The sequence below is a fragment of the Diabrotica undecimpunctata genome, chromosome 8, assembly GCF_040954645.1.
Source record: "Diabrotica undecimpunctata isolate CICGRU chromosome 8, icDiaUnde3, whole genome shotgun sequence".
Lineage (NCBI taxonomy): Eukaryota > Metazoa > Arthropoda > Insecta > Coleoptera > Chrysomelidae > Diabrotica > Diabrotica undecimpunctata.
The window spans coordinates 27704297-27729695 of record NC_092810.1 but is presented as its reverse complement, the minus strand read 5'-3'; the positions used below and the strand labels follow the sequence as shown (position 1 = coordinate 27729695).

The window sequence follows — 25399 nt, the reverse complement described above, 5'->3', positions numbered from 1 at the left end:
CTTTCAATAAAGTCAGCTTTTGAAAAAATATCTCTATTAAGCGAAAGAATTACAATTTTTTAATAAAATTAAATATTAGTAGGTGTTAATGTTTCGATATGTACCTCTCCTACACATTGTGCTATCTGGTATATTAAAAAAAGTTTACAAGGATGGCTCAGTAACCATGAGTCTATAGCGGCATTGTAATACGCGTTAAAGGGCGCAAAAATTGAAACATCAAGGGGCTCCAGTTTGTTACTACAATGAGGAGACAGACTCAGTATGATTACACCATTATCCTTTGCCAGTTGAACAACGTGATATGTTACGTGATTCTCGTTCTCGTGATTGTCGTAGATCAGTATGGAAAGGTTTTTAATTGAACTGTTGCTAAACTTAATGAAGTGTTTCATAACGTCGATAAACAGCTCGCTATTTATTTATCCATTTGGATTTGCCAAACCCATTGTGCCCGGTGGAGCTCCTTGTATCATATGCTCCTTATAATATTTCCTTGGAAAAACTATGACAGGAGGCAGAAACTTCAGTATTTATCCAGCCACTATCGCTACAGGAGAATATTGGACCTGGAGGTGCACCAGCTTGGAGTTCGACTTTAATTCTTTTACTTGCAAAGATTAACATCGGCGGTATGAAAATTTGTGACAATGATAGGCGAACGACGGCTATTATTATTCCACTTCTATTAGCAGAAGTCAGCTGTTTAACTTGTTTCCGTCCTCTATGTGCCAAGCTTTTACTATTTCATTTGGGAACTGTACCTAGACCTGTTTCGTCACAGTTAAAAACAAGCTACAATTGAAGGTTAAAGTAAGTTTATTGACGTTTCAATTTCCACTTCGGAAATCCTTAATATATATATATATATATATATATATATATATATATATATATATATATATATATATATATATATATATATATATATATATATATATATATATATATATATATAAGCGGGGATCCTACAGCTACTGCCGCTTCCCGCATTTCGATCGCCATCTTTTTCTATCTCTCCAGGTGTCTTCATCAATGGCTCTGTCTTTCATGGTTTCCATAACAACTTGTATCCAAGACTTGGCTGGTCTTCCTCGTTTCCTTCTATTACTTGGATTGCATTCCATAGCTCTTTTTGGCCATCTGTTGTCGTCCATCCTCTGTTCGTGTCCATACCATATTAACTGTCTAGTTTCTATTCTTTCAGAAGTTGTATGTACTCTATCTGTTTTTCTTCTAATTTCAGAATTAGGTATACGTTCTACTCTTGATATACGGCAAGCTCTTCTCAGGTAGTCCATTTCAACCGTGTCGACTTTTTTCTTTCCTTTTACTGTCATTTGCCAACATTCTGCTCCATATGTAAGAATGGGCTCTACAATTACTTTGTAGATAGTCATTTTAGTTCTCATAGTAGCTTTGTTGGACCAAAGTATCGAATTCAGAATTTGAACACTCTTCCTGCCTTGTTGCACTCTATAGTCCATATCTCGTTCCGTTTTCCTTTACTGCAGATAATACTTCCCAAATATTTGTATTCGTAGCACCTTTTCATTTGTCTAATTTCCAAATCCGGGTCTTCGTCTTCACTGCCTATTCGCATATATTCTGTTTTAGACATATTCATGCTCATCCCCCATTTTTCGTATTCATCTTTGAGCTTTCTAAGCATATAGGTAATCTGCATCTTCTTCACAGCTTGCAATTAGTACTTTATCATCTGCAAAGAACAGCGTTGTCAGATAATGGTTGTTAAGCTTCAACCCCATTCCCACACATTTTTGTCTCCACTGGTGCAGTGCTTCTTGGATATATATTTTGATTAGGGTGGGGGAAAGACAATATCCTTGTCTTAAGCCTTTCGTTACTGTAAATACCCTTGAGAAAGTATTTCCTGTTTTTACAGTGCTTTGAGGACATTTATAAATGTTCAGTATTGCTTTTAGATATGTTTTATTAAGGTCCGTTTTCGTCAAGACACTAAATAAGAGTTTTAAAGGAACTGTATCATAAGCGTAACAATAAAACACTGAAAACTTTGTTTTCAAAACTTCCACAAAATTTATTTTAAATTCTTATCACTACAGCTGTTTCGGCTAATTGCCTTTCTCAAGTTGAGAAAGGCAATTAGCCGAAACAGCTGTAGTGATAAGAATTTAAAATAAATTTTGTGGAAGTTTTGAAAACAAAGTTTTCAGTGTTTTATTGTTACATAAAATGAATTTTCATCAAGTAACGGTCGAATCCATCAATTATGTATCATAAGCCTTCTCCAGATCTATAAATACCAGATGCGTAGGGAGGTTTCGAGCTGTTCGTTTTTCAATTACTTGTTGAAGGGTAAATGTGTTGTCCACGCACGATCTTCCTGCTCTGAAGCCGCTTTGTTCTTCAATTTCTTTATACTCCTCTTCTATTCTTCTTTTCAATATACGACCATATAACGTTCCCAGCGAGCTAGTTACGCTAATGCCTCTATAATTTCCGCATTCTTTTCTGTCTCCCTTTTTATAAATGGGGCTAATGTGGGCCAAATTCCAATCTTCTGGAATCGTTTGGCCTTCAATTAAGCATTTATTAAAAATATTCACTAAGCTTTCCAAAAGAGCATTCGGTCCATGTTTCACCAACTCGATGGGAATGTCTCCATGCCCGGGTGTTTTTCCATTTTTCATTTGTTTCCTTAATTCAATCCCAATCCAAACCCAATCCTTAATACAAATCGAAAATTTTGTAATGATTAAAAGCTTTAGCCCTTGCAGCAGTTGTTGATTCGAGTTTACGTAATGAAAGCCTTTGGTGCCGTTTTCGAAATCTGTACGCCCAATCAAAACCTGCAAGTTTCTTTGTTTCGTTGTATGAATGGTCTATTTTATTTTTTTAGGCTTACTAGAAAGCTAGGTGATGAAGATCAAGCAAAGTAATTCCGTATAAACGGTTTTCCATCTCTCAGATATAATTATACAAATATAAATTATTTTTGTTTTGATATGTCAACTACTAGATACCCCTGAGCGTCAGTTAAATTTACCAATCTCTTTGAATTGTATAAACCTTTTGCCTCCTTGACTTTCTTGCGGATGTTAAACATATCGTGTCAATTCTTTCTTTTTCGACATTCTTTATTTCTTTGTCAATTTGTTTGTTGTAATGAGACATTATTTGCGAAGACAGAATAGAAGATAACATTAATATAATATGAATTATGGAAGTGCATACTCTAAATTAAAATGCAACTAAGAAACTTTATTTAATACCAACAATGATTAAATTAAAACAGTCCATAATAAAATGTTTAAACATTTCCACCACATATAATAGGTATGTTCTTACAAACAGTCAAACTGTTATCGGTGTTATCCCTTCTACTCGCGCTGGTCGAATACTCGGTGGTAGTTTCTGACTGGTTTGGCCGCTTGTTGGAACAAACCTAATGTGTATGATATAAAACTATTCGCTCCTTCTTATAATCCATTTATCTTAAATATTTTACTAAATTTCTTTTTCCAGATAGTTTTCCTTCAGTTTTCGCCTCAATATCTTTCCAGATGGATTCTTAGGAATAACGTCAACAATTTGGATTCCACCTGAGATCTTCTTATATTTAGCTACTTTTTTTGACACGTACTGATCTAGTTCTTCAATATCTACAGTTTTGTCTTTCTTGGGAACTATATAGGCCCTGGGTACTTCTCCACTCAGGGGATGAGGAATACCTATCACGGCGGCTTCAGCTACAGATGGATGATCTCTTATTATTTCTTCTAATTCAGCCGGAGCTACTTGGAAGCCTCTTACCTAAAATTAATAGAACTTATATTTTAAGGGTGTTAAAACTTTTTATGTTTTATATTTTATTAATTAATGAAGAAGAAGTCACAAGTGGTCTTAGAGATCTTCACTGCTATAGTAGAAGCCACAGCAAGATGTAGTGCAGGTAAGATGGGCAATGTATTTCTTACAGGGGAACGGCCGACCACGTTGCCGGTTTGTCCCGAGCAACGCATCAGGACCGGATTTAAGAATGATAGTACTGGATATACGCGCACACAACAATTGCGTACGGTTGTATAAAAGACTATCATTATTGTTTCAACTAAAGCATGATTCAATCATCGAAGTATAAATAATAAAACACTATAAAAAAGTAAAATATATCAAAAACTCATTGTCGATAGCTTATCTACATTCATCAATTTTCAATAGCTTCCTGCAAGGAAAAATATTTGGAAAACCAGGTCCAGGAAGAAGAAGAACATCTTGGTTAAAGAACCTCAGAATCTGGTTCAATACAACATCTGTGCGGCTTTTCCGCGCTGCTGCAGATGAGATAAAGATTGCCATGATGATCGCCAACATTCGTAACGGATAGGCACATCAAGAAGAATAAAGTTATTAGGAGCGCGATTCAGTTTTAATCCCCATTGTCCACGCAAAGCAAACATGTCTCTTTGTCGATTTGTGTACTGTCCATTAGACGAAAAACTTGTTGACAAAAACTATGAAAGCTCAGTTCTATTTCAGTTTCACAAGCGGATGAAAATACCTACATCATGGAGCCGTTTCCATTATCTGTCCTGAATTTCAAACACGGTATGACTCTTAGTGTGCAAATAAGATGTATGGTGTTAAATGTATCGAACTATCATCTGCACTTAAAAATTGTGAAAACTTGACTAAAACTGTGGAAAAAGTTTCTAAAATATGCGGTGTGAATGTTCGCAAAATTTATGACATCAGCGAAGGGGCCCAACAAGACGAACTGAAACCGGTGCAGAAAAAAAAAGGAAGAAAAACAGTTTCTAGTCCAATTCATGTGAGAATACTTACGATGAGGGAGTGAAATCTCGAATAAGGAAAATTGTCCATAATTTTTTTTTGTAAAACATACCACTAACCGTCGATAGCATATGAATAGAGTGAAGGATGATGAGCTTTTTCAAAAACCACATTTCGTACGCTACCAAACGACATGGGTTTTGAATATGCTAAAAGAGGTCGAGGATAAAGATGGAAAGAAAAGATATCATATCCTGAAGACACAAATACCTCGGACAAATAAAAACATTGAGGAAAAAGAATAATATAAACCTTGTTTATTCCGATAAGTCTTGGACTAACGTCGGAGCTTCAGTCAAAAAGGAATGGAGGGACACAACGATCAAGAATCGACGAGATGCCTTCATAAAAGGGCTCTCTACTGGATTGAAAGCTCCAACTCAAAACGGTACTCGGTTTGTTCTTCTTCATGCTGGAAGCGAAACTGGTTTTGTGGCATGGGCCGAATTAACTTTCTTGGCCAAGAAAGGAACCGCTGATCACCACGACGAAATGGATGGGGATCTATATGAAGAATGGTTTGAGAAGACGTTAATTACAAACTTGCCGAAAGACAAAGAAAACCTTCTCGATTTGAATAATGTGTCGGGTGTAATGTCTTTAGTTAGTTGCATGTACAATTTTTCTCCATTGCTTCTTATTCTTTGCTTGGTTTCTTGCTTGTTCTTTACTGATTCCTCGTGTCTCTAGGATTGAGGTTACATTATCATCCCATGTCTTCATTGGCCTGCCCCTTGGTCTCTTGGTTTGTTTTCTTGCTTCCCATACTTTTTTAACTGGTCTTTATTGATTCATTCTAACCATGTATCCATACCATCTCAGTTGGACCTCTTCAATTTTCTTAATAATTGGTTGGACCTTAAGATGTTCTCTGACTGCCTCATTTCTAATCCTGTCTACTCTGGTTATACCCATTTATACCCAAATAACATACATTTGAGGTATACCGCTAAATGGACTGACTAGCCTCACTCGTCCATCTATGTAACTTTTACCAATATACATAGTGTAGTTCCATTTAGCGTTTAAGTCCTGAAATATAATGGGAATAATTCCCCAAGTAATTAAAACTGAATCATTCAACTGAAACATTCCCTTCGATTTTTTATCCAGGATTTTGTCTTCTACCCTTATTTACCGTTAATATTTTCTGCGTTTTGAAATTAATTAAACACAAGAGATTAATGATATACAATATAAAAAAGATTTTAGATTCAAAAGATATAAAAAATTACTTACTTTAATAAGCTCTTTCAGTCTATCAGTAATATATAACATATTATCTTCATTGTAATATCCTATATCACCAGTCCTTAGCCAACCGCCCAAGAACGTGTTTTTGGTTTCTTCTGGTCTATTGAAATATCCTTTCATAACTTGAGGACCTTTCAATAAAATCTCCCCTTTTTCGTTAGGACCAAGTGGTGTACCTGAAACACGATATTTAAAAATACCAATGTATTGAATTTGTATTAAAATTTATTGTATGGACGGTACTTTTAAGCTTTTATGTGAATAAAGTCAATAATTGTATGACCAGTTCCAATTTAACATTGTGCTAGGGTTTAAGCCCGGAAAATGCACCCAAGGGAGCAATAGAATCGAAACAACTAAGCGAATTTTTATTTTCCATCAAAGTTATGGATCTAAATAAACGGGAATTCAAGAAGCGAGTTATAAAATTTTTATTAATTTTCTTAAAACCGAATGCGAATAGCGATGTACGGTTTAATATAAGACGTTTTATTTAAGAAATCTTGAAATGTAATGAACTGGGTGCTTTAATGAATGCATCAGCTGTTTTTTTCCAATCCTGGACAATCCAGTCTTTTTTTAATAAAAACAATATTGCCTGCTCCTCAAAAACTGCATAATATGCATCAGAAGTTGTTATGGTGTCTACCTGTCTCAATTTTTTCTCACTGACGCCAAATACTCGATCAGGAGGTATATAGGAATGACCTGTTACCGGAAATATGATCTGAAGTTTAGTTACGTTCTTGGAAGCTTCCTGAAGCCAATTTGCACACATAGTTAATATTGTACAGTTTTTGTTTTGTCCAGGACATCCATCGGATACTAGACGTACAGTATGAATGTCAGTCATAGTAGGCTCATTCCTTTTCAGACAATTATATACTGCTGAATTTGTATCGTTCATGTTCCATCCAAGAGTAGGCATATACATTATTTTTGTTTAAGTTTCCCTTTGAAGAATCTTTAACAACGGTGAAATTATGTAGGTAAAGTTGACGACTATAGTAAGCCCTTTGGTCAGGTACTTTGGGCAGCACCAAATTCTTTTCACAATCATATGAAAAAACCATTAATCCGTCAGTCTTCTCTTTCAAATGGTCAAAACAGCTTTGGCGCGTCTTGAATGAAGTTCTTGTTTAATCTGCAATGCTTTCTTTTTATCAAGATCATTTTCGACTTTTATTCGTTCCTTTAGTTCAGTACATGTTGATCATATATCTGTTTTAGGACTTCCAAAGCCCACGTTATAGAATTGGCTAAATACGCTGTGAAAATAGCTGAACTTGACTTAAGTAGCATCATCAGCTTGTTGTTTATACATTTTGTATAACTTTGTAATATTTAGGTCTGCAGGAAGGTACTGTCTTATAGCTGATTTTCCTCTGCAATAATGAGATTCATCAGCTTTTAATGTCTTAATAAACGTTTTTACTGCTTCCAATTTATCCTTATAAAGGTCTGTTCTTCTGTCTCCACCTCTTTTCTCTTTTAAATTACCATCGACTTAGAAACGTGTTAAAACAACATTGACGCGGTGCTTGGTTATACCTAACAATCCAAGAAAAGCATCTCTGCAGACTTGGACTTCTTTTAAATTTCGTTTTCGAACAAAATAACAAACTGTTTTTCCTTCTGTTTTGTTGCATCTCTAGGTCGCTGCCGTTTTGGTTTCTGAATAATACAAAAGCGAGAAATGAACTGATCTTGTGTGAGTTAATCTGCAGTTTTATAAAAATCTTCATGGAACTTTTTGACATCCTGCATCGAGAGTGTTGAATATCTCCATTTTGCTGCTGAATGTCTTACACTTTGGAAATGTTGGTAAACCTTTAGGCAAATACCTACAACAAAACAAAAATGGCTTAGGTACCGTTAAAAAAGATAATTAAAACATGTTATTGTATTTTGCCAATCGCATTTAGGTAAAGCTTTCCGAAATACGTTTCGTGTACGTTTTTTAAGTTTTGACTCATTAATACATAATGCAATTTTTGAGGTTAGTTTTTGCATTCTCGAAAAATTAATTCACACACCACGCACTTCATCGTTATAATATTTACCTGTTAACTTTAGCTTTAGATCTTCTCCATTCTGCTTTCTGTACTTTTTTCTTCCTTCCAGAACCCATGCTAACCTCACTTAAGAAGGATTTATTCATCTCTAAAATATTGTAACAAAGCACTGTAACGTATTATGATTAGAAACTAAAAGTAATGATTACGCTGCCGGGAATAACAAAACAGACATGTGCTGCGCTACGTCATGCGATTGCAGTCCATTGGTCGAACGTCGATGTCCGATTTTGCAACCAAGACGCTTGGGCTTTGTCCGCTTTTAAAACTACAATTAATATTTGATTGTAATATTTTACGGTAAAAGGCCTGTTTTGCAACTAATTTTCATTGTGGACTGATACAATAGGTTATAATGAACAGAATCCTGGTGTTAGTTTTCTTTCGACCAAAATGTGACATGTTCGGTGTTGCATCTACACGTCTCATATATATATATATATATATATATATATATATATATATATATATATTATATATATATATATATATATATATATATATTATATATATATATATATATATAAATAATTATATTTATATATATATATATATATATATATATATATATATATATATATATATATATATATATATATATATATATATATATATATGTGATAATGTGATAATGTGATATTAAAAGTTAGAGGTGCGCCACGCAATTAATTAGCTAATTAATTAATTATTTAAATTTATTTAAATGATGCAATTATGATTTTATCACACTATTTAATTCTCTTATCTCAGGGTTATATTCGTGCTTCAATTTCTATGCTTTACATATGATAGGTAAGGTCTGAGGAATACCGGAATAATAAACATATATGATACAAAATTATATATTGAAATAAAATTCACACTCAAATATCTTAAACAAAAAATATCTCATACAATGATTATCAAAATTTTGTTCTACGTACGTGAACCTTCAAAAATTAATGTTATATACTATATAAATTAAAATTTCAAATCAAAATTGTTGTTCTATATCTCCTGATAAATATTTCTATCTTTTCTGAAGCAATTAAAAAAAAACTTTGTTGATAAAGGAAAAACTGACGAATGAAAAAAAAAAACTATCTCTCTGATGATGAGTTGTCCAAATCCTTGTTCCTTGTAGCCTACACTATCTATTCTTAGCAGTTCCCTAGGTAATCAGCAATCTTACAACAAATTATTGCGAGCCTCTCGTCTTCAATGATCTCTTTCAGATGCACGTATCGTTCAAAAGATAAACTTCCTCTCCTCTCGATAAACTGAATCTCTCGTTCCGGCCTGAACAGTGACTCTTGGAATATATAAGCAGAAAAGTATGACTTACAATATTTTACTGGATCAGCTTCCGTCAGGATACACTGAGTCCACAAAAACTTACAAACATTCACTTCTAATGCTTACTATCATTTGGGAACCGCCAAAGAACTACGACTGTTCGCCTTGCACCCTTGGAAAACAACTGATGATCTTTTTTTCTTCTAAAATCTAGCTAAACTCTCATTCATCTATCTCCCCCACTTTTTTCACTCTTTGCCAATCAAGGTTCGTCATATTTATCCCCATTTAGATAACAAACAACAATTTTACCTACAATTATAAATTTCCTACAAACTATTAACATGCTAATCGGTTTCTACAAATTCTTAAGAACTAACGGAGAAATATAATTTCTAAATTCTACCCTATTGTCTTTATTCACTGTACAAGTCCATTTGGAAAACCCGGTTGTATTGTTCAATTCACTACGTTCACTCAAATATATTTTACAAAGAAAATAATTTATGCATATCTTAAATTTTGTTTACTACAGGTAACCCAAAGATAATGGACTTTCATTTCTTTGAAATATCTTTCATAGTTTATCAGTTGAAATATTTTGAATTATTATATTTTATAATTTGAAATATATTAAGAGCAAACCAATATTATTTTTAATTTTACATAGCATAACAACTCTCCAGGATATCTTGAAAATTTATTTAGATGGTCTATTTAGTAATTTTAATTTTATCTTTAGCGGATAAAATGAATCATAACAATATATATATATATATATATATATATATATATATATATATATATATATATATATATATATATATATAATAAAGTTAACATTAATCAATCCTATCCCATTTCATCATCATAAGTGGCTCGACAATCCATTGTGGATCTTGGCCTGCTCACAAAGAAGTCGCCATTCCTGTCGATTCCTGGCAACTTCCCTCCATCTTCTAACCCTTAGAATCGGTAGGTCTTCTTTCACATCATCAATCCATCTCATTCGTGTTCGTCCTCTGCTTCTTGTTCCCTCTGGTTTTGAAAATGTTAATCTCTTCGTGTATTCGTGATCTGACATCCTAGCAATGTGTCCAGCCCATCTAAGTCTCTGCACTTTAACGAATTTCACAATATCAGGATCGGTGTATAACTGATATAGTTCAAAGTTGTATCTTCGACGCCATAGCCCATTTTTATTTACGGCCCCAAAAATCTTTCTAAGAATTTTTCTCTCAAAAATACCAAGAAGTCTTTTAACATTTTGAGATAAGATCCACGTTTCAGCCCCATATATCAAAACCGGTCTTATTAAGGTCCTGTATATATTAAGCTTTATGGACAAATAACGTTGGCTTTTGTCTTAAGTAGACACATACAGTTATATTGACTACTCTGTTACGACTTCCGTCCTAACTTGTCAACATTGTCATTTCATTCAGTTGCTTCCATAAAGTCCTCGTAGACACACCGTCTCAGGACTTGCAACTTCAACGTGGAGTCATATGTCGCCATGTTACCTAATCCAACGGTAACTTTAACATCCTAATTATTTATAAGATATAATGTCGAACAAATGTAACTAATTATTTGTTAACGGGTTTTTACCCATAAATTTAGTGGCTACATTCATGTACTTCTAGTAAGTATTAACCACACTTTTCTTTAACCTTGGTCAAAATTTAAACTTCATGTTCCTTTTAATTAAGTGGTTACATATTTTCTAGGACACCGATAATGGAATGATGAATTCCGAAAACGTTTTGTCTAACACAGCCCGTTTGGGTTTTTAAATAAATATATACCTTTTACAAAGGATTTTAATTAATTTTTTACTTAACTAAATGTTGTGAGTTAAATTATTATTCAATAAACTGTATTAAAAAAATGATGATATGATGTAGAAACACTAGTAGAAATATTAATCGAGTTAGGTCTTACCTTCTGGATCGTCAGGATTTATAATTTTCGCAATGGTATTGGAAACAAGCCTTCCTACTGATCCAATATTCTTCTCCGATCTTACTATGTTTTTCGGAGTAAACGAAACAACTGGAGATGTTTCAGTCAATCCGTAACCTATAATAGTAAAGAAAACTTATTATAATTGAATTAAATTGTGGATAAATTTATATTAAGATATAAGAAATATTTATAAACATAGTAGTAGTAGTGATGCCATTTATTGATGACGTGCAATGGATTTTGTGGGACAAAAAAGAAATTATATACTTTTTTGTTAGAAAATCAATGCTCACATGACTTAAACATTTAGTTTAAAATAAACCCGTTTAGATAAGTGATATTAACATTACTCACCTTGAATTATATTTACATCCCTTCCAACCTTTTGCAGGAACCGTTCTTCATCAAGAGATCCAAGCGGTGCTGCACCACAAGACAAGGTCTTCAAACTGTTGAAATATTCTGATTTAACATCTGGATGGGCTGTCAGAAATAGTACTAAAATGAAAAAAATAAAACGATTAATATATATTTTTATCAGGTGGAATATTCCTAATGTTACTTTTTCCTACACACCACAATTTGTATCCTTCACCTCTTTCTTTCTTCCTTTGTCCGTTCCACCTCATTTCTTGAATGCACGCAATTTGTACTCTCCTCTTTTTAAGAGCATCTACTAACTCCATATTCTTACCTATAAAACATTCTAGATTCCAATGTTCACGTAATCCACCATAAATCTATATCAAAAGAATGTCCAAACTATCAGGAACAATTTAAGATTAAAAAAATTATGTCTGAAAAATGTATCTTTTGAGGAGGCCGAAGTTTTAATAAAGAATCCATCTTACTTTAAAATTGTTACATAAATTTGAAATTTTAAATAACTTCCAAAATTTTCCTGAATTAAATGGTAATACCAACCCTAACGACTATTCTAACACAAGTAGTAAAAAACTGGGTACAACGTCCCTCTACCCAACAACCTAAAAAACGAAAAGCAGTCTCTCCCGTTTCCGTAAATAAATCCCCCCTTTCAAAATTAAAAATATAAATTCAAATCCTATTATTCCCAATCCCAACAGGGAATCTTTTCAATCATATAAAGAAAAATTAGAAATACAAATTTTACAAAAACTCCCAGATAAATTTGAAAATCTGTTTAAAAAATTTAATTTAGCATTCCCAAATCAACAAATACTACAAGAGATACACACAGAATTAAGAACAATTGCATCGGTGGGATGACATCCTCGCCAGTGACTGCAATACTGGCAGAATGTAATGAATTTCCTTTGAAAAATCGGTAAGATAGTTTCGAAACAAATTCAGATTTCCGCTTTAATCTGAACCTTCTAAAAATGCAAGGTATAACAGACGTTGATAAAGATGTTAATAGAGACATGGGGAATCTAAAATTTTCATTCCACGACATGTCTATCAACTAAGCAGAAATCCTTAACGAATTTGTTTCTTGTACTCATATAGAGTAGATCCGAATAAAATGAAAAAGACAGCAAAGATTTGATTTCACGTACAAAGCGTCTATGTATCTGTTGATACGTATTTCGATACGTAAGTCTCATCAGAACAGTTATTTATAGGCGTTCTCAACGTGAAAAATAAATCTTTTCTGTCTTTTAAGAAGCAACAATAAAATGGCTTCGTTATGGACGCAATAGCGACATCTGATAGAAAAATTTATTGTTATAATTTGTTTACAAGAAAAAAATGTGTAAAAAAATTTGAAAAACTTTGCGTCTCTTGAATCTTATTTTGAGGTATCTCATGAAAGTATTTATGCAAAAAAAATCTCATGGGAATCTTTTTCCCATGAGAGAAATATTTATTGGGTTTTATCAGTCCTGTTTGTTAATATTTGTAAATGATCCTGTAAGTAATTTAATTTTTAGGTCAGTTAATTACAGATTAGATTGTTACCTTAAACTTTTGCAAAAAACTTTGATAAGAAGGTGTGGTTACATCATGGATAGTGATTATATGGATTTAAAATATGAGTACTGAAACAAAAGATATTGCTAATATCCTTTGCAATTTTAGTGTTTTTAAAGATACAGTTTCAACTTGGACAATTTCAAAATAAAATTTGTCACATCTCGTAAAATACTCAGTATAAGGTAGCATAACCTTGTATTGAGAGTATAACAGCTGTTCTATCAATTTCTGTTATGTCAACTTTCTATAAAATTTTTAAGTGGAACTTCCAAAGAATCACTCCGTATAAACATTTTTATTACCTAAAGGAGGAGCTGCAAAAATTATACTGATAGGGTTATTCTTCAAGGCTGCTATGTAAGATTCTGGAGTGAATTTATCGAGAGCTACACATCTAGTTCCATGGCATATGAAGAGGAAATTCAACATTAAGCCATATATGTGATAAAATGGCAGCACTGCTGGTGACATATCTTGATATTCATCTGAAAAATAAATCGTTGTCTATTATATGTAATTCATGGGATTAAAAGAATATATAATTTATTTACTATTTTTTAAAGGAAGAAACATAATAACTAAGAAGGCAACGGAAATATTGGAAAAAACTAAACCAGTTAAAAAATAACGAATGGTTTGACAAGCAGTGCCAAGAAACAACAGATAACAAAAATAGATAATACCTTAAGAAAAATAAAGTAGGGCGCACGAAAAATAACAAAGGAATAATTCTTGACCATAAGAAGAGAACAAGAAAGATTGAAGAGAAACAAGACAATTTGAGGAAAAACAGTTAGAAAGTATGGACCTATGCTTTCTATAGGTCTATAGTCATTAAAAGAGCTCTATATAATGAATCGCAGGGTGCAAGATCAAAAGGAAGGGCATGTTAAAAGTGGCAGGATGAAGTGCCAGCGAATGTGCAAAATCTTCTAGACGTAAGAACCTGGAGAAATTGGCGCGGGACCCGCAAGGCTGGAGGCATAGTTTAGAAAAGACCAAGGCTCGATTTGGGCTGTAGCGCCATTAGAAAGAGAAAGAGAAAGAGCGAGAGTTAAAATGCCCAGAAGGGCTAAGAAACTAAAACAAAACTCTAAAGCTCTACAGTAATCTAAACAAAATAAGCAAAGAGTTTAAGCCAAGGATAGGAAGCTGTAAGGATGGGCATTAAAAGATATAACCAGTATATATCACTATATATCATTCACACCATCATCCTACACAATTAACTTCGGTAGGATCAAAACTCTAATCATAAAATCCGAAAAGCTGACAAATGAGGACTATAGAAAGAAGAAAATTCACAAAGGAAAAACACACAAATTCCGAAACAAAATCAGAGATCCGGTAGAAGAAGAAAAAACCAATTGAAAAAATCATCTACCCTATATAAAGACCCTTACCATCCATGAAAACAAAAATTCCATTGGAAAATCAAGGAGTATACAAGATCCCTTGTGAGAACTGCGACAAAATCGTACATCGGACAGACCAATCGAAGAATAGACATTAGACGAGAAGAACATCGAAATGCCATCAAAACAAAAGAGAAGACGTCATCCCTAGCAGAAGTATAGGTGAACTTGAAGAGACTAGATACTATTAGTCATACATTTTGTCGTAAAATTAATGCACGGAAGGCCAAAGTGACGATTGACGATTTGATGGTCAGACCAAATAAAGAGCACCACCGGTTACTCTGTCTGCCACTGCACAACAAGCGCAGGAAAGAGAAGAACGCACATCCTTACGAAGGATAAAGGACAGAGAAAGAGGAGTGTACGTAGTAAGTAAATGACTTGTTAAAAATTATCGGATTTATCGTTTTTACGAGTACTAATGGTATCTCAAAAGAATATGGATCCGATAAATTCTTTCTGTTTTTATTTTAGGAATATTCCTATGCTCCTCTGGATTGTAAACCGCGGTCCATATGTTTTTACATTAACTTAACGTTCTGGTAATTCATTTTTACTAAAAGTAATTTTCTACCAACTAGTACAATAGAGAAGAAAAGGAAGACCCCATGGGTTGCCGAATTTCTTATTTTTGTGACATATTAGAGTTATCCGAAAAGCTACTACTAAAAGTCTTTCACCACATGAAAAAGTCCTTCGATTATATCTGTATAAAATTGATGGAATACTACATTTAACGGATTCTTACTTGTTGGTGCTTGAAGCGTAGAGAAGTCCGGATGACTCATTTGTGTAAGATTGGATGTCAAGTTTTTATGTGTAAGCAAAACCCCTTTTGGTAATCCTGTTGTTCCACTAGAGTAAGGCATGATGGCTACATCGTCTGGATTTCCTGGTTGAAGGTCCGGAACGTCCAAATGTGTATTAATTAATTCTGATAAATCTATTGTGCCCTCTGGCAAACTTTCAGCTTGCTAAAATAGTGAACATTATTTAGTAGAAAATATGTTTTCATATATTTTTAATATAATGTATCGAAATCATAAAAAGTTATTAAAAATAGCATATTTACAAATTACGATTGGAAACAAAATTACAAAATGTGGATCGAGAAAATATATCAGACGAAGAAATGTACCAGCAACTTAAAAAATTCATTTATGAGGCTGCAAGTGAAGCTTTGGGGTATAAAGACAAACATGAAACAAAAAATAAAGAATGGTGGTCGGAGAATATGAAAACGTTAGTAAACAAGAAGAAAACTGCTATCAAAAATGGATGTCAATGAGAAAAAAAGGAAGATTACAAGATGTAAAAAGAAAAGTAGTGAAAAGTAAAAATGAGATGTGGGATCGAAGATGTCCAGAGGTAGATAGGTATATGGGTGGAACAAGAGGTTGGACAAGCGTGGAAGATGATAAAGTCTCCCCAGAGGGAGGGAAAGGAAAAATCTAACTTACAGTTAATAGATCTAAAACAGTGAAAACACCATTGTAAGGTGTTACTGACAGAGGATAGATGTAAATTTCAAGAGATCGAAATGAAAGAAATATCCGGACATGCACAAATAATTGAGATAACAACCGAAGAGTTAAGCGATGCCCTCAAAAGATCGAAAAACAGTAAAGCAGCAAGACCTGAAGACACACTTGGTAAAGTATGGACCAAAATTATTACATAAGATGTTGGTTCAACTATTTAACAAATGCTTAAAAGGACAAAATATCCCTGATGATTGGAACGTTGAGAATCTATCCCTAAGAGTATGAAACATGGGGCCTCAATATGAGTATGTCAAAGACAGATTATCCTAAAATAGGAGACGATGAAGAAGATACAGAGTTAGAAATTAGAAACACAAAAACATGCTTCTTCTTCTTGTTCTACTTCTTGGAGATCTTTCGATCTGTTTAATTCTGAAGCTGCCTCTGGTTAATTTCCTGGAAGGTATATTGCCAACTATCCTTCCATCTTTTAGGTGGTCTTGAACCGGGCGGGTTATTTTCTAGGGCAATTTTTGGGAGTGTATTCTCATCCATTCGTCTTACATGATTGTACCACATACTCTTACGCTGCCTTTCTCATTTTACAATATCTTGAATTTTGCACTGCTCTCTGACGTATGTAATTCTCACCCTGTCTCTTCTTGTTTTGCCCACTATTGTTCTTAGGGTTTTCATTTCGGCCAACCTTAGCATCTGTTTCGTTTTGTTGGTATCCTTTGTTGGTAACAAAAACATGCAATTAATATAAATATCTTGGATCTATTATATCTAAAGAAGGCACTAACAAAAGAGACATCGAAAACAGAACGTAGCAGGGAAAAAAAAGCGGTAAACATTCATCTAAACTCTCTACTATCGTTTAAAGATATTAGACAAGAAACGAAATTGACAATCTATCGAATCTTGGTAGAGCCTATTATGTCTTATGGGCAGAAGTTTGGCAGATTACGAAATAAGATAAAAAATAATAAAAGTAGTAGAAATGGATTTTTTAAGGAGAGCGTGTGGTGTATCCAAAAAGGATTATATCAGAAATGAAGATATTAGAAGGAGGACAAATACTGTATATTCCAGTGTAGACAGAATTGAAACGAGACAACTAGTGCGGTAGCTGTCTGCTGGATGGACAGATCGAAAACGATGGCGGTGGAAATGCGAGAAGCGGCAGATTCTGCAGGAACCTCGCTTATATATTACCGTTGCCTTCTAAAGGAACAGTTGAAAAATTACTCACACTTTTAAAAATTTATGGAGAATGGCTATTGAAGAGTAAGGACCTAAGATTAGCAGGTTGAAAACGAAGGATATGTGGCAGTGACGAACAGGAATTGTTCGGGTAGGAGATCCATATTGATGGTTCTAAAGCAACTGAACTATAAACAAAATATTTCAAATACCAATAGACAAAAAAAGAGAAAGAGAATTAAGAAAATAACAAAAAATATTGGAACATGGAACGCGAGGACGCTGCGGGAAACAGGAATAATGGAAGAACTACGACACAGTTAAAATAATGCAAGATAGATATTGCAGGAATTAAGGAAACCAGTTCGAGAGGACATGGAAAAGTCGAAAATAAAAATTATACAGTATGGTATGCCGGCGAAGAAAAACAGGGATATGGAGGAACTGATTTTATGGTGATAGGAGAAATGAGACATTAAGTTATGGAATTTAAACCCATATGTAAAAGAATATCATGCATAACAGTAAACAACAAACCGAAAAACTTGTCCATAATAAATGTCTATACACACAAATAAAACAGTGATGGCTTGACAAAACAGCAGTTCTATAAAACACTAGAAGAAAAAGCGAGAAAATTCCGGAAGAAGATATATTAAACAGTGACATGACATAATAAACAATAATGGAGAAAGACCACGTAATTTAGCCGCTGCATGTATATAAGTAGTACGAGATATAAACACAAAGACATACACAAAATAACATGAATAAGACCAGGAAGTCTAAAGGGAAATCAAATTGACCATGTACTGATTAAAAAGACACACAAACAATCGATAAATGACGTTAGATCTCACAGAAGAGCCAACATCGATTTGAACAAGTAGTAAATACAGAGATGCAGCTCAAAGAACGACAAATGAAGGAACAGTGAAAAAAATCAAACAAGGAATAAACAATGCAGCAGAGAAGGTAGTTGGCAAAATTACGAAATAAAAGAAGAAATAATTAGTTTGACGATAAGTACAAATTAGCAGTGGAAGAAAAGAATAAAACAAGATTGAAATGATTAAGCACAAGTAAAGAAGAGGAACGAGAAAAATACAAAGAGCAAAGTCAAAAGACAAAGAAATTATTTAAATTAAAAAAAATCAAAAAGAAGAAGAAATTATGAACGACAGAGAAAATAAAAGAAACAACTCAAAACCATTGTACCAATACTTAAAACTAGGTAAACGAAAACGGGCATCTAATATAGTTATAGAAGTAGAAAAATGGCAGAAGTATTTCAAAAAATATATCAAGAAGCGGGTAGAGAAGAAGAAAAAGAAACAATAACAAACACGGGACAAGATAAAGAAGAAGAAGAATTGTCCTATAGAGAAGTGAAAGAGAAAATATGCAAACTTAAAAACGAGAAAACAGTGGGAGAAGACGGAGTATGTGCAGAACTTACAAAATACGATGAGGAAGCACTATACAGACAGATTTATGAACTAACACAGAATATATGGAGCAAAGAAATAATGCCCGAAGAATGAAAGAAGGGAATTATAGTGACAATCTCCAAACAAGGAGACCATAGAATATGCAAAAACTACCGAGCAATTAATTTACTGAATGTAACATATAAAGTAATGACTGGTATAATTAGAGACAGACTAACAATACATACAGAACAAAGCATTACCAGTAGAAAGAGCAAATATATATATATATATATATATATATATATATATATATATATATATATATATATATTGTTATGATTGTTTATTTTGACTTTAATCTTAGTTTATTGAGCCAATAAAAAAGAATTATAACTTATTTGTTATCAAAAGTAAAATAATCCTTATATTACCTGTGTTCGATGGATTCAAAAGATTTTCTAGTTGTCTTTTATCGGGATAGAGAAGAAAGGATAAGAATACAAATATATTATATTACAAAGATTTACGTTTCTTTATTTTATATGAACGAATAAAACAATTATTAAATTCTGTCGTTATCTTATCAATCAGCATACAAGAAAATAAATCAAATTTTTATAATAATAAGATTATAAAGCTACATACATTTATATTACGTGAAAACCAATTTTACTTAAAATTTTCTTTACTTGAAACAAGAAACAACAAAACTTTAAACTTTTGATTAGCCTAACAAAACCTCAGTTCTTAAATTTGAATGCTAATGACCATGATGTCAAACCGATCCTTCCCAGATATAAAATTCAATTGTACAAACACTCACAGCTTATTTTCTTCTTGAGTTGTATGTTGGAAAATACCCAGAAAAGTCCAGTCTCCTCAACGATGTGATCTCTCCTCTTTGGCACCTCGGCTCTTTCTTAACGTCTCTGCAAACCTCCTGCAGACTACACAAAAAACACCTGATTCACTTCTCCAAACTCAGCTACTTATTTATGACACCAGGACCTCCTTTTGTCAACTTGATGCCGTAAGAATACTTTCACATATACTTTATAAAATGCCCATGGTAGATACAAGGACCTCTTTTAATCTACTTGTTATCTCCTTCTTCAAACTATTCACTTCTTTTCGTTATGCCGGTATCCAAACTCACGAACCACACCCTATCTTGAGACAAACGACTGTTTCCTTTCGATGACCAAAATATGACTAACTTCTCCCGTCTCATGATCGGCTCACAAATTCCCATTTAAAAACGACCGTCCAATCAAAATCTCAAATTGTGTTTACCATGATTTTGGAAAAGCCTAATTTCGGTTTCAGAGAAAAACTAAATAGCTTACTTTAAAATTGGTTTTGTCAATACATCATTTATACATATTTCAAAAGATTAGAATATGGTCATTTAATACTCGACTATACAAACAATGAAAAGATTAACTTACAAGTAAAATGTCTTCTAATTCTAAACAAAGGTTTTTTGATAATTTTGTTTGAAACGGAAAAAGGTCGTTTGCCAAACAAATTTCTATTCTTATCTACACTAAATCTTATCTTAAATTACTATATACATTTTTGTTTATAATGATATCTTGAAATTTTATTTCGATGGATTTTTTTATTTATTTTTCTTTGGTTGGGAAAGAAGAAACATAACAATATATATGTCTATATATATATATATATATATATATATATATATAAATATATATATATATATATATATATATATATATATATATATAAATATATATATATATATATATATATATATATATATATATATATATATATATATATATATATATATAATTTAGCTCTCCAGGCCTAGAAGGCCCATGGCTTGAGTTACTATTCTTTTCCATTCTTTTCTGTTTGTTGCTTTATTTTTCAAGTTTGGTATTTTAAGTTTTTCTATGTCTTTTTCAACATCCTTCTTCCACCTGGTTTTCGGTCTGCCTTTCTTCCTTTTCCCTCCTATTTCTCCCATTAGCATTCTTTTTGGTAGTCTAGTGTTTTCCATCCTTTGGATGTGTCCCAACCATCTCAGTCTTTGTGACTTTATGATCCCTACGATATTCGGTTCTTCATACATCTCCTCTAATTCCATATTTGGTCTTTTTATCCATATACCATTCCATAATTTACCTCCAAATATTTTCCTGAGGACTTTTCTTTCCCAGACTTGCAGCAAGACTTGCTCGGATTTGTTCATTGTCCATGTTTCACTGTCATATAATACAATAGGTCTTATTACTGTCTTATATATTCTTATCTTAGCCCTTCTGGATATGTTTTTGCTTTTTAATAAATTGTTTAGTACAAAAATACAACGGTTACCGGCCATAATTCTCGCTTGGATTTCTTCCTTCATATTTGGTCTTCTCGTGAATGTCACTCCTAAGTACTGGAATATTTCTACTTCTTCGAATTTATATGTTTTTTCATCTGTTATTACTGTCAGATATTGTTCTTGTAGGTAATCTCTTTCTGTCCATTCCATATATTTGGTCTTTTCTTCATTTATGTACATCCCTTTCTTTCTCGCTTTCATTTCTAATCTTTTTTATTATTTCTTTTAATTCTTGCTTACTTCTGGCTATCAGTACAATGTCGTCAGCGAATGCTAAGCATTGGTGTTTTCTTTGATATATAAGTCCTGACCTGTTGATTCCAGCTTCTCTGATGGTAACTTCGAGGACGATACTGAACAACAGCGATGACAGTGGGTCTCCTTGTCGCACCCCCTCACTGACTTCAAACTTATCTGTTTCTTCGCCATTTATTTTAACCCTATTCTCTGTTTTTCGGAGTGTCACTTTTACCATTCTTATCAGTTTTTCACTAATTCCCATTTCACGTAGTGCTTTGTATATTTCTTTGCGTTTTATCCTATCGAACGCTTGCTTAAAGTCGATGAATAGGGCCATTATAGGTTTCCCATATTCGTAGCTTTCTGCTTGTATTTCGCGCAGTAGGGAAATTTGATCCACTGTGCTGCGCCCTCTTCTGAATCCACATTGATATTCCCCTATGTCATTATCTATATTTTGAGATAGCTTATCTTTTATATATACCTACTGCAAGTATTTTATATGCAACATTTAGTAGGGCTATTCCCCTGTAATTGTGGCATAAACTTTTGTCGCCTTTTTTGTGAAAAATGCACAGTGTCGCTTCGGTCCATTCCATCGGTAATTTTTCTTGTTCCCATATGTCTTTTAGCAACTTTTCCAAATGCTTAATTAGTACTGGTCCTCCATATTTAAACATTTCAGCTGTTACTTCATCTCTTCCTGGGCTCTTATTATTCTTTATTTTCTCTATTATTTCTTTTATTTCTTTTTCGTTAGGCGGTCTTTCCTCTATTCGTTCTTGATCGACATTTTCCTTCACTTCTTCTTCGTCTTCATATTCTGTTTTACGTCACTTACTAAATTTCTTCTACTTTTGTTTTTGTAGTGTATAGGTTTTCCTTGGTACCCTTTTTCTCATTTTTCACCCCTTGATATAAGTTTCTAATTTCTCTATTTTTATAGCTCTGTTCTATAACAAAGCATACCAGATTACCAGTAGAAAGAGCAAAAATAATAAAAATAAAAAATGTAGTAAGACAAAGAGATGCGCTCTCAACGGTACTTTTTATTCTATCACTAGACAAGATAATAAAAAAGCTGTCAAACGCAGGAACTATAAACAAGAATGTAGTACCAATAATAGGATATGCGGACGATATAACCATAGTAGCAACAGATAAAAAGGCATTAAAGAAAATCTTTCAAAAAATAGAAAACAAAGCCAAACTGAGAGGACTGAAAATAAATAAAAATAAAATAAAATACATGACGTAAGCAAGAAAAAGAAGACACAAATGAAAGAACTGACAATAGATGCACACCATTTTGAAGAAGTTGAAACATTCAACTAAACTATTTGACTAGTCAATAAAAGCAAGGAAAGTGTAGATATGAAAAGAAGAATTCAAACGTGGAATACAGCGTTTTAAAGAAATAAAAAAATGTTAAGAGATAAAAAGTTAAGCCGAAACACAAAAATGAAAATCTATAAAACGACTAAAAGACCAATAGTACTTTATGCTGCAGAAAGATTTATATTAACACCAAGAGAAGAAGAGCAATTAAAAGTTTTTGAGGGGAAGATATTCATAAAAATACCGGCACCAAAGAGGGAAAACAAAGAGGATGCAAGACAATGGATGAATCACGAAATACAAAAATTTATGGGTCAGGAGAACATAGTTAGAGCAATAAAAGCACAGATAATTAGATGGTATGAACACATAATAAGAAGAGAGAAGAGCAATCCGTTAAGAGTTACAACGGAATGGATACCACTAGGTAAAAGAACCAGAGACAGACCTGAACTGAGATAGAGACAACAAGTGGAAGAAGAAAAAGTAGTGGAAACAGCGGAAAAAGTCACACCAGAAACTTTAAAACCAAACCCAAAATGGGATGATCTTCTTCTTCTTAAAGTGCTCACTCCTCAATGGAGGTTGGCTACTACAATTTTAAAATCTTCTCTATCTTCAGCTGTTCTTATTAGCTGTTCAAAATTTAGCCCTGTCCATTGTCGGATGTTTCTGAGCCACGATAGTTTTTTCCTTCCTAGGCCTCTCTTTCCCTCGATTTTTCCTTTCACTATAAGTTGGGCATATTGGTACTTATTATTTCTCAGTATGTGGCCTAGGTATGATGTTTTTCTAACTTTTACTGTGTTAAAAAGTTCTCTTTCCTTGCCTATTCTATGATGCGATGTCCATGAAATGTTGAGCATTCTCCAGTAGATCCACATTTCAAAGGCCTCCAATTTATTTACAGTTGATGTTTTTAGGGTCCACGTTTCAACTGCATATAGAAGAGTCGACCAGACGTAGCATTTTGATAAACGTAGTCGAATTTCGAGTTTTATTTCAGAATCACAAAGCAGTTTTTTTATTTTTTCGAAAGATTTTCTGGCCTGTTCTATTCTCAATTTTATTTCTAGATCAGGATTTAGGCTGCTGTCGATCCAACATCCCAGGTACTTAAATCTATTGACCTGTTCTAAAATGTGCCCATGTATTGTGCAAGGTTGAGGTACGTTTTGGTTTTTTCGGATTGACATCACTTTGGTTTTAATAATGTTTATTTTCATACCAAATTGCTCACAGGTCAAGTTGGTCTTGTCGATGAGTCGTTGTAGACCTACGTCGGAATCCGCAATTAACACTGTATCATCGGCGTATCTGATACTGTTGATATTTACGCCATTCACCTTGACTCCATCCTTGGAATCTTCCAATGTTTGTTTAAATAGAAACTCGGAGTAAAGATTAAACAGCAGAGGCGACAGAACACATCCTTGTCTAACTCCCCTAACAAAAAGGATCTTTAAGTAAAAAAGCTTCAGCTTCTTCGAGAGCGTATAGCTTCTATATATGTACATAATCAACAAAAATTACATAAGTCAAAAATGCAATTCAAAAACAATGTATATAAATTGTGTCATAATTACTTTATAATAGATTTAATATTTTTAATTTGTGTTTAATTTTTATAATTAAATTTATGGCTATTGCAGGTAATTATAACAAAAGTGTTAAATGATTATTCATAAAATCATCTATAAAATATTTTACCACTTTATTTATCATCATCATCAAGGCCTTTCATTGCTAATGGAACGTTTCCTGCTCTTGATTAGAGCTCTTTGATCACTTCTCATTTTTCTTGTGTATTGCCATAGTTTGCTGTATGACTTGGCTTTCGTTACAATTTTCTTCCACTCATTTCGATCGGTGCATAGGTCCCTGCAGTTTCTTACTTTCATCATTTTATGTATCTTATGACCTGGTCCTCCCGTCTCTTTCTGATCTTCCTAATCAGTAGGTCGTTTTTCCTGAGAAGGCCGGGACTCTATGTGTCCCAGCCTTCTCAATCTCTGCGCTTTAAAAAGTCTAACTATATTTTATCCCGTCTCTTCTTACTTTTTCCGTTTTCGATTCTTATCGGGCCCATAATTCTTCTGAGGATTTTTGTTTGGAATATAAAATCTCTATAAATAATTTCAAATCTAAATTAAAATTTTCGAAAAATATGGGTGATTGACTAATATGTGCTCTATATAACTTCTTGCTTGAAGCGATGATACAACACAAACAGACTTTATTGCTAGGCAACTCATTATACATTGTAAACATTTTTAATGTAATAATCTCTAAAAATCAAATGTCGGTCTCTTTTCTTCTCGCCGTATTTCTCTAACAACTGTCTCAAAGCAAACAAGGTGTACGTTGTGTTCCTCACTGGCATAAACTCAAACTGTTCTCCTATCGATGTCTCTCTACATAACCTTCGCTCTACAGTTCTCTCCCAAATTTTTATTATGTGCTTCTTCTTCTTCTTCTTCATCTAGCCATTTACGTCCACATCTGAACATAAGCCTCTTCAAGTCTTCCTTTCCATTGTTTTTTATTGTACGCTACT

At 33.3% G+C, this 25399-nt stretch overlaps 1 protein-coding gene across 2 annotated transcripts in view; it reads right to left on the bottom strand.

The window, feature by feature from the left end:
• Nucleotides 1-3225: 3225 nt before the first annotated feature.
• The window catches only part of LOC140447334 (uncharacterized), a 52810-nt gene continuing 30636 nt past the window's right edge, over nt 3226-25399 (bottom strand). For both annotated transcript variants that reach the window (XM_072539935.1, XM_072539936.1), the window contains exons 4-9: nt 15534-15759; nt 13670-13852; nt 11766-11909; nt 11388-11525; nt 6079-6269; nt 3226-3798 (exon numbers count right to left, since the gene is read on the bottom strand). In XM_072539935.1, the coding sequence (XP_072396036.1) occupies nt 3493-3798; nt 6079-6269; nt 11388-11525; nt 11766-11909; nt 13670-13852; nt 15534-15759 (1188 nt within the window). In that variant the 3' untranslated portion in view covers nt 3226-3492. The remainder of the gene's footprint in view (nt 3799-6078; nt 6270-11387; nt 11526-11765; nt 11910-13669; nt 13853-15533; nt 15760-25399) is intronic.